This window comes from Pelophylax lessonae (genome assembly GCF_965119305.1).
Source record: "Pelophylax lessonae genome assembly, chromosome: 10".
In the NCBI taxonomy this organism is placed as follows: Eukaryota; Metazoa; Chordata; class Amphibia; order Anura; family Ranidae; genus Pelophylax; species Pelophylax lessonae.
The window spans coordinates 107,848,420-107,861,966 of NC_138777.1; the positions used below are offsets into that span (position 1 = coordinate 107,848,420).

Below are 13,547 nucleotides of genomic sequence, written 5' to 3' on the forward strand. Positions count from 1 at the left end.
AGCTCCAACTACTTCCACATGATAACACTTACCATTAGCCCATAACAATGATGTGCATTATCACTTGCCAATAGAGAGACTTTGGAATCTGGAACAGGCATGGACAGGCACTTAAGACTCCGTTCACATGTCAGCGTATGGATCGCGGGCAGTACCGCCGCGGTTCCGCCCGCGATCCAGAGATTATTGCAAATCGCGGGACGCCTGTGCATTGGCCGTTGATTTGCAATAGCCTCCCAAACGCTGAGCGAAGTTGCCGCGATTTCCGCCTGCCGAATCGCGGTAACATTGCGCAAAAAAAATCGCGGGACGCATTACGCCCAAAAAAGTACAAGAGCTTCTTTGGAGCGTATTGCGTCCCGCAATTTTTTTTGCGCGATGTTACCGCGATTCGGCAGGCGGAAATCGCGGCAACATCGCTCAGCGTTTGGGGGGCTATTGCAAATCAACGGGCAACGCACAGGCATCCCGCGATTTGCAATAATCTCCGGATCGCGGGCGGAACCGCGGCGGTTCTGCCCGCGATCCATACGCTGACATGTGAACGGAGCCTAACCCATCTGGCTCCTGCGTACAAAAAGTATTTGGGCATTCCAGAGATTTCTGCAATAGCCTGACAGAGCTGAACTAGGTAAGTATTTTACATTTGTTTTAAATGTCAAACACTCCAAAAAATGTTACTGTATCGGTATAAAAAAAAAAAATCAGACAAAATTTACCAAAAGACCCCAGACATAGGTAATTTCATTTGTGCATTTATAATGTTTTTATTTCAAACAAAAAGAAAAGAACACATCGAAATTCTGTTATGACTTAAAGCTTCAGCAATTGTTACTTCCCTTGTTACTTACATTCAGTGGAAATTAAAAGACAAAACAGGAAAATAAAATTAACTGAAGTGCAAAAAAGGCTGCAGATGCAGTTAAACTGTATGTCATCTTGTTTGTTGAGAGTAAATTTATTAAGGAAAAGATGGGAAGAATTTTAGTGTATGAAAAATGCTTTGCCAATTGTTTTCATAGGTAAGAAACCATAAGCTCGGCAATCTGTGGCTCTTCAGTCACTGAACTGTATTTTTCATCAGGACAGGGTCAACAGAAGCTGTGGAGTCACAGTCTGCTCCTCCTCAGGCATATATTTTACACTGTTGAGTGAAAACAGAGCAGTCTTTCATTTGTACAAACTCATAGTGGGGCTCTGGTACATGCACATGTAGGCATCACACAGGAGCCGCCTGGCACAGCCCTGAATGTTTCGAGAGTCTAAGGCATGAAGCTCCTCTAAGGACATTTTCAGGTATTCCCCAACCTCAGGACATGGGGTGACTTGTGGAATGTTAAACCCATTTTGTCCACCTGCAGAAAGACAAAAAAGTATTAATCCGAGGCATAGGTGGGTATTTTCAACATCTATTTATTACGGAATACCTAAAATGACACGCTGATGAGTTTTATTACTGCTCAGTCATTTTCAAGCGCAGGTGATCAGCTGTTCTGGAGTAATGTATATTGTTCTTACTTAAAAAGGGTAAGTTCACCTTTGTGAAAAAACTGCTTATGCAATGAAGGGCACCGGTAGAATTAAAACTAACCGTGTTGCTATGAACAATATTGCATCATTTACCTGCTATTGCGGTAGGCTATTTTCAACCCTCCAAAAGCTTGCCCAAAAAACTCCTGCCCTATCCTGTTGTTACTGGAGTCGATACTACAGCTGTTGGTGCTCGCCTCCTCTATCACAAGGGTAAGCTTAATCTTTCAGATTCAAACACTATGCATTAATGTGCCCATCCATCGCAGCAGCTCTGAGAATTGCCTGCTATGGGAGTTTTTTGAAAAGTGCATGGTACTGGTTAGACATGGGTCAAACACCCCCCTGTTTGGTTTGCAGCAGAACTCCCGAACAGGGGAAATGTTGTAACCCGAACGGCAAACCCCAATAAAGTCTATGGGAGTCAAACAGGAAAAATCAAAAGTGCCTTTTTCCAAGGCTTATTTGCAATTAATTGGTCATAAAAGGGGTATAGGGGCCTGGGTAATGCCCTGGGGGACATGTATCAATAACATTAAAAAAAAAAAACAATTGTTTTTCAGAAGCAGTGATTTTAATTATGCTTAAAGGGCAACAATAAAAATGAAAAACAATCCTAAATGAAAAATTCATAAATATAGCGTCTGGGGGACCACCTTAATGTGCCTGTAAAGTGGCACATCTGTAGCATGCATAAAACATGCTGCAGCACAAATTACATTTCTGAAGAAAAAATAAAAACGAGTAAAATCTCATTAAAAATGATTTGCGGTTACTAATGCTGGCAACCGGCTATTGAAAAAAAAAAAAAAAACGGCGTAGACGCCCCCCCCCCCCCCCCCCCCCCCAAGTCCATACCAGGCCTTTCAGGTCTGGTATAGATCTTGAGGGAAACCCCGCACCAATATTAAAAAAAAAAGGGTCAGCAGGCAGCGTGATTGACGATGGATTTATATCGAGGGACACTATTTTTTAATTTTTTTAATAAAGGAATTGTCAAAAGCTTGTCTCTTGTTTTTGTTACTTTGACACTTTTTTGGTGAATGTGTAGGGGTATTATATACCCAATACTCATTCACATGAAGGGGGGGGGCTAGGATCTAGGGGCCCCTTCATTAAAGGAGGCTTCCAGATTTCGATAAGCTCTCGCCCACAGACCCCCACAACTGTAGCCAGTAGATGAGGCCCTTGTCCCCATAAACTTGGGCCGCCATGAGCCCCCCCCCCCAGCCCCAAAGCACCCCCCCATGTTGCGGGCATGTGCTTTGTATAAAATGTGCAAAAAAGCTATCAGCGCAGTTACAGTCAGGTCAATAAATATTGGGACAGCGACACAATTCTAATATTTTTGGCTCTATACACCACCACAATGGATTTGAAATGAAACAAACAAGATTTGCTCTGCCAGGCCTCTACTGCAACTGTCCTCAGTTCCTGCTTGTTCTTGGGGCATTTTCCCTTCAGTTTTGTCTTCAGCAAGTGAAATTGCATGCTCAATCGGATTCAGGTCAGGTGATTGACTTAGCCATTGCATAACATTCCACTTCTTTCCCTAAAAAATTCTTTGGTTGCTTTCGCAGTATGCTTCGGGTCATTGTCCATCTGCACTGTGAAGCGCCGTCCAATGAGTTCTGAAGCATTTGGCTGAATATGAGCAGATAATATTGCCCGAAACACTAAAGAATTCATCCTGCTGCTTTTGTCAGCAGTCACATCATCAATAAATACAAGACAACCAGTTCCATTGACAGCCATACATGCCCATGCCATGACACTACCACCACCATGCTTCACTGATGAGGTGGTATGCTTTGGATCACGAGCAGTTCCTTTCCTTCTTCATAGTCTTCTCTTCCCATCACTCTGGTACAAGTTGATCTTGGTCTCATCTGTCCATAGGATGTTGTTCCAGAACTGTGAAGGCTTTTTTAGATGTTGTATGGCAAACTCTAATCTGGCCTTCCTGTTTTTGAGGCTCACCAATGGTTTGCATCTTGTGGTGAACCCTCTGTATTCACTCTGGTGAAGTCTTCTCTTGATTGTTGACTTTGACACACATATACCTACCTCCTGGAGAGTGTTCTTGATCTGGCCAACTGTTGTGAAGGGTGTTTTCTTCACCAGGGAAAGAATTCTTCGGTCATCCACCATAGTTGTTTTCCATGGTCTTCCGGGTCTTTTGGTGTTGCTGAGCTCACCGATGCGTTCTTTCTTTTTAAGGATGTTCCAAACAGTTGATTTGGCCACACCTTATGTTTTTGCTATCTCTCTGATGGGTTTGTTTTGTTTTTTTCAGCCTAATGATGGCTTGCTTCACTGATAGTGACAGCTCTTTGGATCTCATATTGAGAGTTGACAGCAACAGATTCCAAATGCAAATAGCACACTTGAAATGAACTCTGGACCTTTTATCTGCTCATTGTAAATGGGATAATGAGGGAATAACACACACCTGGCCATGGAACAGCTGAGCAGCCAATTGTCCCATTACTTTTGGTCCCTTAAAAAGTGGGAGACACATAGGAATTTACAAACTGTTGTAATTCCTACACCTTTCACCTGATTTGGATATAAATACCCTCAAATTAAAGCCGAAAGTCTGCAGTTAAAGCACATCTTGTTTGTTTCATTTCAAATCCATTGTGGTGGTGTATAGAGCCAAAAATATTAGAATTGTGTCAATGTCCCAATATTTATGGACCTGACTGTATGTGAAATAAATAGAAAAAGATTTTTTGAAAAAAATATCCGGCAGCCACCACCAGATAGTGTTATCCACTTCCACGATATAAGTAATTCAAAACAAACAGGTGCTGCGCCAGAAAAATGAATAGTGAATATGTAAAAAAAAAAATTCTATGTATAATGACAATATGTGTAAATAATAAGCAAACTCAATGACCTTAAATCATAAGTGCTTCCTAATATCACAAAAAAATCTGAAAATAAATAAGTGTCAATAAATGATAAGGGTCTGGTACAGATTTTAGGAGGGACCCCACGCCGGTTTTCATTTTATTTTTGGCGTTTTTTTTTTCTTTATTTTTAACCAAAACATTTTTTTTTTTTTAATAATTCAGCTGTCAGCGAGGAAACCCGCTGACAGAGGATGACTTATTGGTTGGTATGGATGCCGTGGCCAGCCCCGCAGAAAAAAGTTTTCTTGCAAATAAGCAAGTACATTTCCTCTGCTCCTGCGGTACCAAATGCCACTTGAGAAATCATTCTCAAAGTTCCTGCAGAAACAGACACTTCCAGGACATGGTAGTGATGTAGGGGGTCAGTGGGCGGAATCAGTTAGCACAATGGGGGGACAAAAAATCTTATACCCCTGGAAGTGTCTGTTTCTCTTTAGAGGATGAGTTCTCTTCATCACAATGGCATTTAGCAGCATAGAAGAGGTAATTATTTCAATGCAGGGAGACTTTTTGCTATGAACTTTTGGTTTTATGTATGAAAAATGCACTGACAAGAAGGATTTCTCTATCGTCCATTGACAGACGCAGCTATTATGCTTCTTATACCAGCTATTATGGTTCTTATGCTGCCCCCTGTAGTGCTAGGCAGAAAAAAAACAGTTCACCACGCCTACGGGGGCTGTCCCTATAGGCATAACCCCCACACATCCTGCTCCGGCATACCAGTTTGTTTCTGCCTAGTGAAGGAGTAGGACCTACGTTTCCTGCTGGGACTTCGGTCTCAGTTTTTTATTCTTTAAGAATATTTACACATCCCCATCTACAGGGGACACCAGTGATTTCTCCGCTTTGCGGTGGCAGAGGAGCATTTTCTATTTGTGGCGTTACCCTTTGGTCTCGCCTCCGCTCTTGGTAAAGACTCCGCAGAGTCTTTACCAAGTTACTGACCCCGGTGTTGGCCTTGTTGTGCCAGAAAGGGATTGCGATCCTGGGATATCTAGACAATCTCCTATTGAGAGCGGACTCTCACTCGGATCTGTTGGGCGACCTGTCAATTACAGTTCAGACCCTTCAGGAATTCCGGTGGACTATCAATTTAAAAAATCTGCTCTGACGCCCTCAATGAGGTTGGATTACCTGGGGCTCTAGATTTCGCCTTGGCGAGGTCTTTCTTCCACTGGAAAAACTTCAGAAGTTGCAGGGAGCGATCCAGTTGCTGTTGGAAACTGATCTGTCCTCACTACGGACCTGCATGAGAGCCCTGGGGGTCTGATGGTATCAGCCTTTGAGACGGTTCCGTTTGCTTAGTCTCACTCGAGACGTCTGCAAAAAGTGATTCTTGCAAAATGGAAAAGAGATCCACAGTCTTTAAACAAAATGATACGCTTGAGCTGACTCACGAGGTCTGCTCTATCCTGGTGGATCCAGTCGCCAGCATTGTGTCAGGGCAAGTCCTTCCTACCACTGTTTTGGACGGTGGGCACCACGGACGCAAGCCTGTCAGGCTGGGGTGGAGTGCTGGGGAAGTTCTGTGCCCAGGGGACCTGGTCAACAGAGGAGTCTTCCTTACTGATCAATATTCTGGAGCCCAGAGCAATCAAGCTTTGCCTGATCCACTGGACGAATCGGCTACGCGATTCTCTGGTTTGGATCCAATCTGATAATGCCACGGCTGTGGCTTACATCAATCAAGGGGGCACCAAAAGTGTCATGGCTGCCAAGGAGGTGGCTGAGATTCTGGTATGGGTAGAAGACAAAGTTCCGGCTCTTCCCGCAGTCCACATCCAGAATGTGGAGAATTGGCAAGCCGATTACCTGAGTCGTCAGGTGCTGGATCAAGGGGAATGGTCCCTTCATCTGGAGAGGTTTCATCTCCTATGTGTCAGGTGGGGAACTTGGGAGGTAAACCTGTTTGCGTTTCGCCTCAACAAAAAAGTCCAGAGGTTTGTTGCCAAGTCTCGGAACCCTCTGGCCGACGCTACAGACGCCTTGGTGGCTCCTTGGAGCCAGTATCAGCTGATCTATGCCGTCCCTCCGATAAAGCTCTTGCCGAGGCTTCTCCGCAGGGTGGCGGTGGAAGGAATTACGGTAGTTCTGGTGGCCCCAGACTGGCCTCGTTGGTCTTGGAACGCAGACCTAGTAAAAATGGTTGCCAATGCTCCATGGAGACTTCCTCTGAGGGAGGATCTGCTGTCCCAGGGACCGATCTTCCATCCTGCTTTACGGTTGCTGGCTTTAATGGCATGGCTGTTGAAAGCCAGGTGTTAAGAGATAGAGGTCTTTCTGACTCTGATTCCTACACTAATGAAGGCCAGGAAGTTGACTTCCAGGAAGATCTATCATCGTACGTGGAAATCGTACATTTCATGGTGTGAATCGCTATAGCTGCACCCTCGCTTGTTTTCTATAGAAAGGGTTTTGGCCTTTTTACAAAAAGGGGTAGAGCAGCGGTTGGCCTTGGGCACTATCAAGGGCCAAGTGTCGGCCTTGGCTATTTACTTCCAACGTCGTTGGCTGCTAATGCCTTGCTTTGCACTTTTATTCAGGGGGTGCATCATCTGGCTCCCTCGAGGAGATCCCTGATGCCTCCGTGGGATCTCAATCTGGTTTTGTCTGTTCTTCAAAAGCCTCCTTTTGAGAACATTAGGGAGATTTCTCTGCTTTCTTTATCCCAGAAGGTTGCCTTTCTGGTGGCAACTACTTCTGCTCACAGAGTGTCTGAGTTGGCGGTGCTGTCCTGTTGTTTGCCTTATTTGGTGGTCCACAGAGATAAAGAGGTACTCCGACCTAATCCTACTTTTCTTCCTAAGGTGGTGATTGATTTCCATCTCAATGAAGACATTGTGTTGCCTTCACTCTGTCCTAAGCCTAAGCATCCCAAGGAAATGGCTTTGCACTCTCTGGATGTGGTTCAGGCAATAAGGGTTTACCTGTCGGCTACTTGAGTCCTTTAGGAAATCAGATGCTCTTTTTGTCCTTACTGAGGGATCTTGTAAAGGTTTGGCTGCGTCTGCTGCGACTATATCCAGATGGATTAGGCAGACGGTTGTTCAGGCTTATTTATTGAAGGGTCAGGTCCCTCCTTTCTCCATGAAGGTGTATTCTACTAGAGTGCTTAGTGCCTCTTGGGCTTTTTGCCATCAGGCCTCAGTAGTGCAAGTTTGTAAGGCAGTGACTTGGTCCTCTGTGCACACATTTAAAAAATTCTACAAGGTAGATTTGTTGGCATCTTCGGATGCATCCTTTGGCCGCAAGGTTTTGCAGGCTGCTGTTTAATAGAGAATCGTTTGTTTCTCTTAGGGTTTTTTTTCTTTCATGGGTGAGCTCCTGTCCTGTTGTTCCTTGTGGAGCTACATGTTACCCAGTTGGCTAAGTTTATCTTTTGGAGTTTACGTTAACTGTTTGGTTTGCGTTCTCCCCGCCCCTCATGACTACACGGCTTTGGGACGTCCTAATAGTATAAGAAGCATCAGAGCTGCTTCTGTCAATGGACGATAGAGAAAACTGGATTTTTGTAAGAACTTACCGTAAAATCCTTTTCTCTGAAATCCATCGACAGACGCAGCACCCGCCCCTCTGATATGGGGATGGTTTGTGTCTTCTTCGCACTGTTTGCAACAAAACTGGTATGCTGGAGCAGGGTGTGTGGGATTATGCCTATAGGGACAGCCCCCGTATGTGTGGTGAACTGTTTTTTTTTTCTGCCTAGTACTACTCCTGCAGGGGGCAGCATAACCCAATGGTATAAGAAGCATAAGAGCTGCGTGTGTCAATGGACTTCAGAGAAAAGGATTTTACGGTAAGTTCTTACAAAAATCCAGTCTTTTTGGCCCATATCGATCAATCAATTTCCAGCTTTCATTTCTAGAGTCCATAGCTTAAAAAAAAAAAAACAAAAAAAAAAAAAAAGAAGAAAATAATGATTCGGTCTGGTTGTTAAAAGGAAACAATAAATATCCTTAGCACCTTTTTATACATAAGCACCTTTTACAGGTAAGACTGTCTTGCATTACAATGTTTATTAGAAGACTATATCCCTTTTACAATTTAAAATAGAACAAAGCGAGTTGCTTTAGCTACCTGGGTGTGTGACAAAGCTGTGTAAATCTTGGAACTGGATGGACAGAAATACAAATACTTTGACAGATAAAACAACTCCTTTTATATACAATTTTTATCAGTGTATTCAGTGGTTTGTCTCGGGGTCAGCTTAATTTAGCACACTTGATCAAATAGGCACTGAATCTGAAAGTCCAAAATATATATAATAGGACATTGGTTTTGTGTGAAAAACTCAGAAGCTCTCAAGTCAATTACAGGAACAATTTTGGATGCTACATTTTTCAAACACAGCACAAGCCAGAAGCTAGCATTGAATCTTTAACACTATAACTCTATCTACTTAGAGTACACTAAGGCGACCATTTATATTGGAAAGCGGATATTGCTATCTGCTCTTTATTATACACCGCGGTATTACACCCTGCCTTGCCCTCTATGACTGGAGGAGAGGCCGGTCATCACTGACAGCTACTGCCAGCACTGCAAAATGCAGGATAACATTAAGAGTGTGAAAAAGCCCAGTGGCCATACTTTTCCTTATTTTGTATTGTCTTCCATTATCCAAGTGACAGAATCTGAAGTAGCACTGTGCAGGGTTAGCCATAGAAGGCAGCAAGAGAGTGAAAATATAGACAATAACTTTTGTTGACTGAATATAGTTTGTTGTGCATGCTTTTGAGAATATATAGTTCTCCTTCCCAGACATAGGGGCATATTTATAAAGTATTAGATGCGACATTCAACAAACATTCACCGCAGTGAATCAATTGCTGAAATGTATACCAAACTCAGCAGGATACACTTGCAGTGATTGTTTGCTGAATGCCACATTCGCTGCTTTAAAAATATGCTGCATAGTGCTAAAGAAATATCTGAATATGACTTTAAGTACCATATTTATTGGCGTATAACACGCACAAGCGTATAACACGCACCTTCACTTTAAGAGGGAAGTTTTAGGAAAAAAACATTTTAAATATTTAAAAATAACAGTACACTGCCCCTTTCATTAAACAGCCCCCCTATACATTGCACAGTTCCCCCCATGCACACTGCATGACCCCTTTTATTACAAAGCCCCCTTTACATTGCACAGCCCCCCTGCACTCCCAGGAGACCCCCAGTCTCCTGGGACAGCCCTGACAGCGTACTCTAAAGTAAAAACAAAATCACTGCCAGACCCTTTCCATAGATGCTTCCTACAATGTGTCACTGTTATTGTAAACCGATGCCTCTAAATACCTCAGTAGCTCCGTTCTTTCATGGCCGGTCATGTGACTGCTCTTCTCTGACGTTCAATGGCCGGTCATGTGATCGATCTCCTCCACCAATCTGAAGCTACACTCAGAGAAGGAGGAGTGGGAGGAGGAGAACAGCCAGCAAGAACGAAGCGAACAAGGTATTTAGAGGCTGCGTTTTTCAATGACAGTGATATATTATGTAGTAAGGATCTATAAAAAGGGCTGGCAGTGATTTTTTTTCTTAACTGTAGAGTACGCTGGCAGGGCTGTCCTAGGGCCAGGAGAGGCGGAGCGGACCGCCCGATCCCCGCCCCCCCCCTCGTTGGAAAAAAAATATCGGCGTATAACATGCACCCACAGTTTGCACTATATTTTCAGGGAAAAAAGTGCGTGTTATACGCCGATAAATACGGTAATTTGTATGACACCATTTTCAGTGGAGAATTTCAAAACCCCAAATAGACATATATATATACCTACCATCGCGGTCTGCCATGCTGTCAAAAAACACCCAAGCAGAGTCATCTCTTCCATATTTTACAAACGCCACATAATGACTTGTCTCAATGCACAACACAGCAAACAGATCCATCTTCTGGTATGGTATACAGCCACGCCTCCAATCCCAGTCTGGGAGCTCTTTGGGAAGGGATACTGGATTGAATTTATGGTGTTGTCTTTTTGGGTGAAGGTGAACCTATGGAATTTAAAATCAATATATGTTTGAGAGAAGCAGTGAACTTGATACAACAACAAGCACTGTAAGGTAAATTAGTTAAAACGGTAGTAAACCACAGTTAAAAAAACAAAGCAAAAAAAATTCCCCTGCAAGACAATGTCATAATGTGCTAGTATGCACTGCATACTAGCACATGAGAGACTTCCCTTAAAATTAAACCCTCGAACGGAGCACTGTCCCTGCTGACAGGGCTTCCATCTTCATCAGGTCTTCCTTCTGGGTTCACGGCCTCTGGCTACAAGAGTAGCCCAAGGCGCGATGGCGTCACATGTGCAGGGGCCACAATTTACAATGCATGCTCTGGTGACATCACTGGCTGCATACAGTGTAAATATCTCAAAAATGGTGCACCTTATTATAAGCTTACCTGTAGGTACAAGTGGTAAAACTGAGTTTACTACCACTTTAAAGTGGGAGTAAGCTCCCTTGTATGATATTTGCCTATAGGTAAGCCTATAATAAGGCTTACCAATAGGTACAGTAAATATCTCCAAATGTGCACTGTTTAGGAGATATTTACTTTAGATGTAGCCGGTGAGGTCACTGACTGAAGGAGCAACATACCCGTGCCCTTTCTTCAGAGCCGCGCCGTAAACAGTAACTCCCACGCACATGCACGGTAGTGACATCGTCGTTGACTCGGCCATTCATGTCGCCGAAGTCCATGAACCCGGAAGGAAGACCAGGTGAAGATAGAAGCCCCTTCAGCGGTGCCAGCGTACCGCTGTGGGGGGCTTTGTTTTCAGGTAAGTCATGTGCTAGTAAGTGATGCATTCCAACACATAATGCTATTATTTTGCAGGGGAATTTTTTGAGGAAATTCTTTTTGCACTTTACTACTGCTTTAATAAAAAAAAAAAAAAAGAAAAAAAGACGTAAAATCAATTTCTCTGATGTTCATTGACAGACACCTGATTCTTCCCAACCATTGGATTATACTGCTCCCTACAGGAGCAGGACACTAGACAGGAAAAAGCTTGGCTACGCCTACGGGCAGTCCCAGAGGCTATACACCCACACTCAGCTATAGGCCCTCAGTTTTGTTACAAGCAGTGTCAGACGAAAGCCAACTCCACAAAGGGGTGAGTGCTGTGTCCGTCAATGAACATCAGAGAAATGGATTTTACGGTAAGTCAAGAATTACATTTTCTCTTTCGTTCATTGATAGACACAGCTCCTGAATCTTCTTAACCATTGGGACGTTCCAAAATGTCAAACACGAGGGGTCGGAAAACAGCAGAAAAAATTTCCCAAGGCTAACCATAGGCAACCAGGTAACATGGAGCTCAACCATAACTGGAGCTCACCTAAAAAAACAATACACCCTCAAAGAGGACCAGGTCAGCAGCCTGAAAACCTTGCAGGCCAAAAAAAGCATCCGCAGATGCCAACACATCCACTTTATAAAACTTTGTAAAAGTGTGCACAGACGACCAGATGGCTGCCTTGCAAACCTGACGGAAGGCCCAGGAGACACTAAGCGCCCAACTAGAGTGTGTCTTAACAGGGAAAGGAGGAACCTGACCCCTAATTGAAATGGCTTGAATCACAGTCTGTCTGATCCATCCGGAAATGGTCGCAGAAGCGGCCAACCCTTTTTGAGGTCCAACTGTGAGTACAAACAATGAGTATGACTTCCTAAAAGACTCCATAGCTGCCAGGTATACCCTGATTGCCCGAAAAACATCCAGGGAATGCAGAGCAATTTCCTGAGGATGCTTAGGCCTGGGACATAGGGAAGGCAACACAATGTCTTCATTCAAATGGACGACCTTTGGAAGGAAAAACGGACAGAGACGAAGAACCACCTTAGCTCTGTAAACCAACAGGTAAAGTGAACGACAAGACAATGCCACCAGCTCCAACCCACTGCACGCAGGAGTAATAGCCACGAAAAAAAGGCCACCTTCTGGATTAACATAAGCAGGGGAACCTCCCAGTATTTTCGAAGGGAGATTCCTGGATAACTTACAACACCAATTTGAGGACCCACGGCAGTAATGAAGACCGCACTGGGGCAACCAAGTGTCAAGTTCCCTGGATAAAGGTATGCACCAAGGAATGTGTGGCCAATGGACATTGAAAGAAAACCACCAAGGCCGAAAACCTGGCCCTTGAAGGTACGCAAGGCCAGGCGCTGCGCAATCCCCCGTTGGAGGAAAGCCAAGATCTGAGCCACAGAAAAAAGAGCGAGGGAGAACCGCAAAAGACTCACACCAGGCAACTTACAAAGTACAATAGTAGATCTTCCTACAAGTAGATTTTTAACCTTTACCAGCACCTGCCTTTCAACAGACAAGCCATTAAAACCAGCAACTGTAAAGCAGGATGGAAGACTGGCCCTTGGGAGAGCAGATCTTCCCTGAGAGGAAGTCTCCAAGGAGCATCGGCGACCAGCCTTACCAGATCGGCGTACCAAGACCTGCGAGGCCAGTCTGAAGCCACTGGAAAGACTGGAATCCCTTGCTGCCCTGATCCTGTACAGGAGTCTTGGCAGAAATTTGAGAAGGGGAAAGGCATAAGTCAGACGATACTGACGCCAAAGAGCCACTAATGCATCTGTGGCGTTGGTCAGAGGATCCCAAGACCATGCCACAAACCTCTGCACCTTCCATGGAATGTGTACAGCAGAGAGGGCTTGAACGATCATTCTGCCCACCTTAGAATGCCAGCTACTTCTCGATCCGCCAGGACACTTCTTGAGCCCCCATGGTGACTGACATAGGCCAAGGCCGTGGCATCGTCCGACTGAATTTGTACCAGACACCTCTGAAGCTGAATTGTCCAATGATCCAGACAGACAGTCTGATTGTTTGGCGTTCCAGCACATTGATGGGCAGTCTGGACTCTTCCCGAGTCCTGACCCCCTGAGCACAAGCTGTGCCGAGGACACCTCTCCACCTAGACAGGCTGGCATCCATGGTGACAACCGCCCAGTACAGGGGGAGAAGGATTTCCCTGTCGAAGTGCCGGAGAACTAAACCACCTCTAGAGACTGTGGATTCTTTTCCCATGTCACCAGAATCTCTTTTTGCAGAGCTCGTGTAGAACTGTGCA

At 44.5% G+C, this 13,547-nt stretch overlaps 1 protein-coding gene across 2 annotated transcripts in view; it reads right to left on the minus strand.

The window, feature by feature from the left end:
* Nucleotides 1-767: 767 nt before the first annotated feature.
* The window catches only part of CYLD (CYLD lysine 63 deubiquitinase), a 190,879-nt gene continuing 178,099 nt past the window's right edge, over nt 768-13,547 (minus strand). For both annotated transcript variants that reach the window (XM_082269854.1, XM_082269853.1), the window contains 2 exons: nt 10,232-10,448; nt 768-1,355 (listed from right to left, as the gene is read on the minus strand). In XM_082269854.1, coding sequence (XP_082125980.1) covers nt 1,171-1,355; nt 10,232-10,448 — 402 coding nt within the window. In that variant the 3' untranslated portion in view covers nt 768-1,170. The remainder of the gene's footprint in view (nt 1,356-10,231; nt 10,449-13,547) is intronic.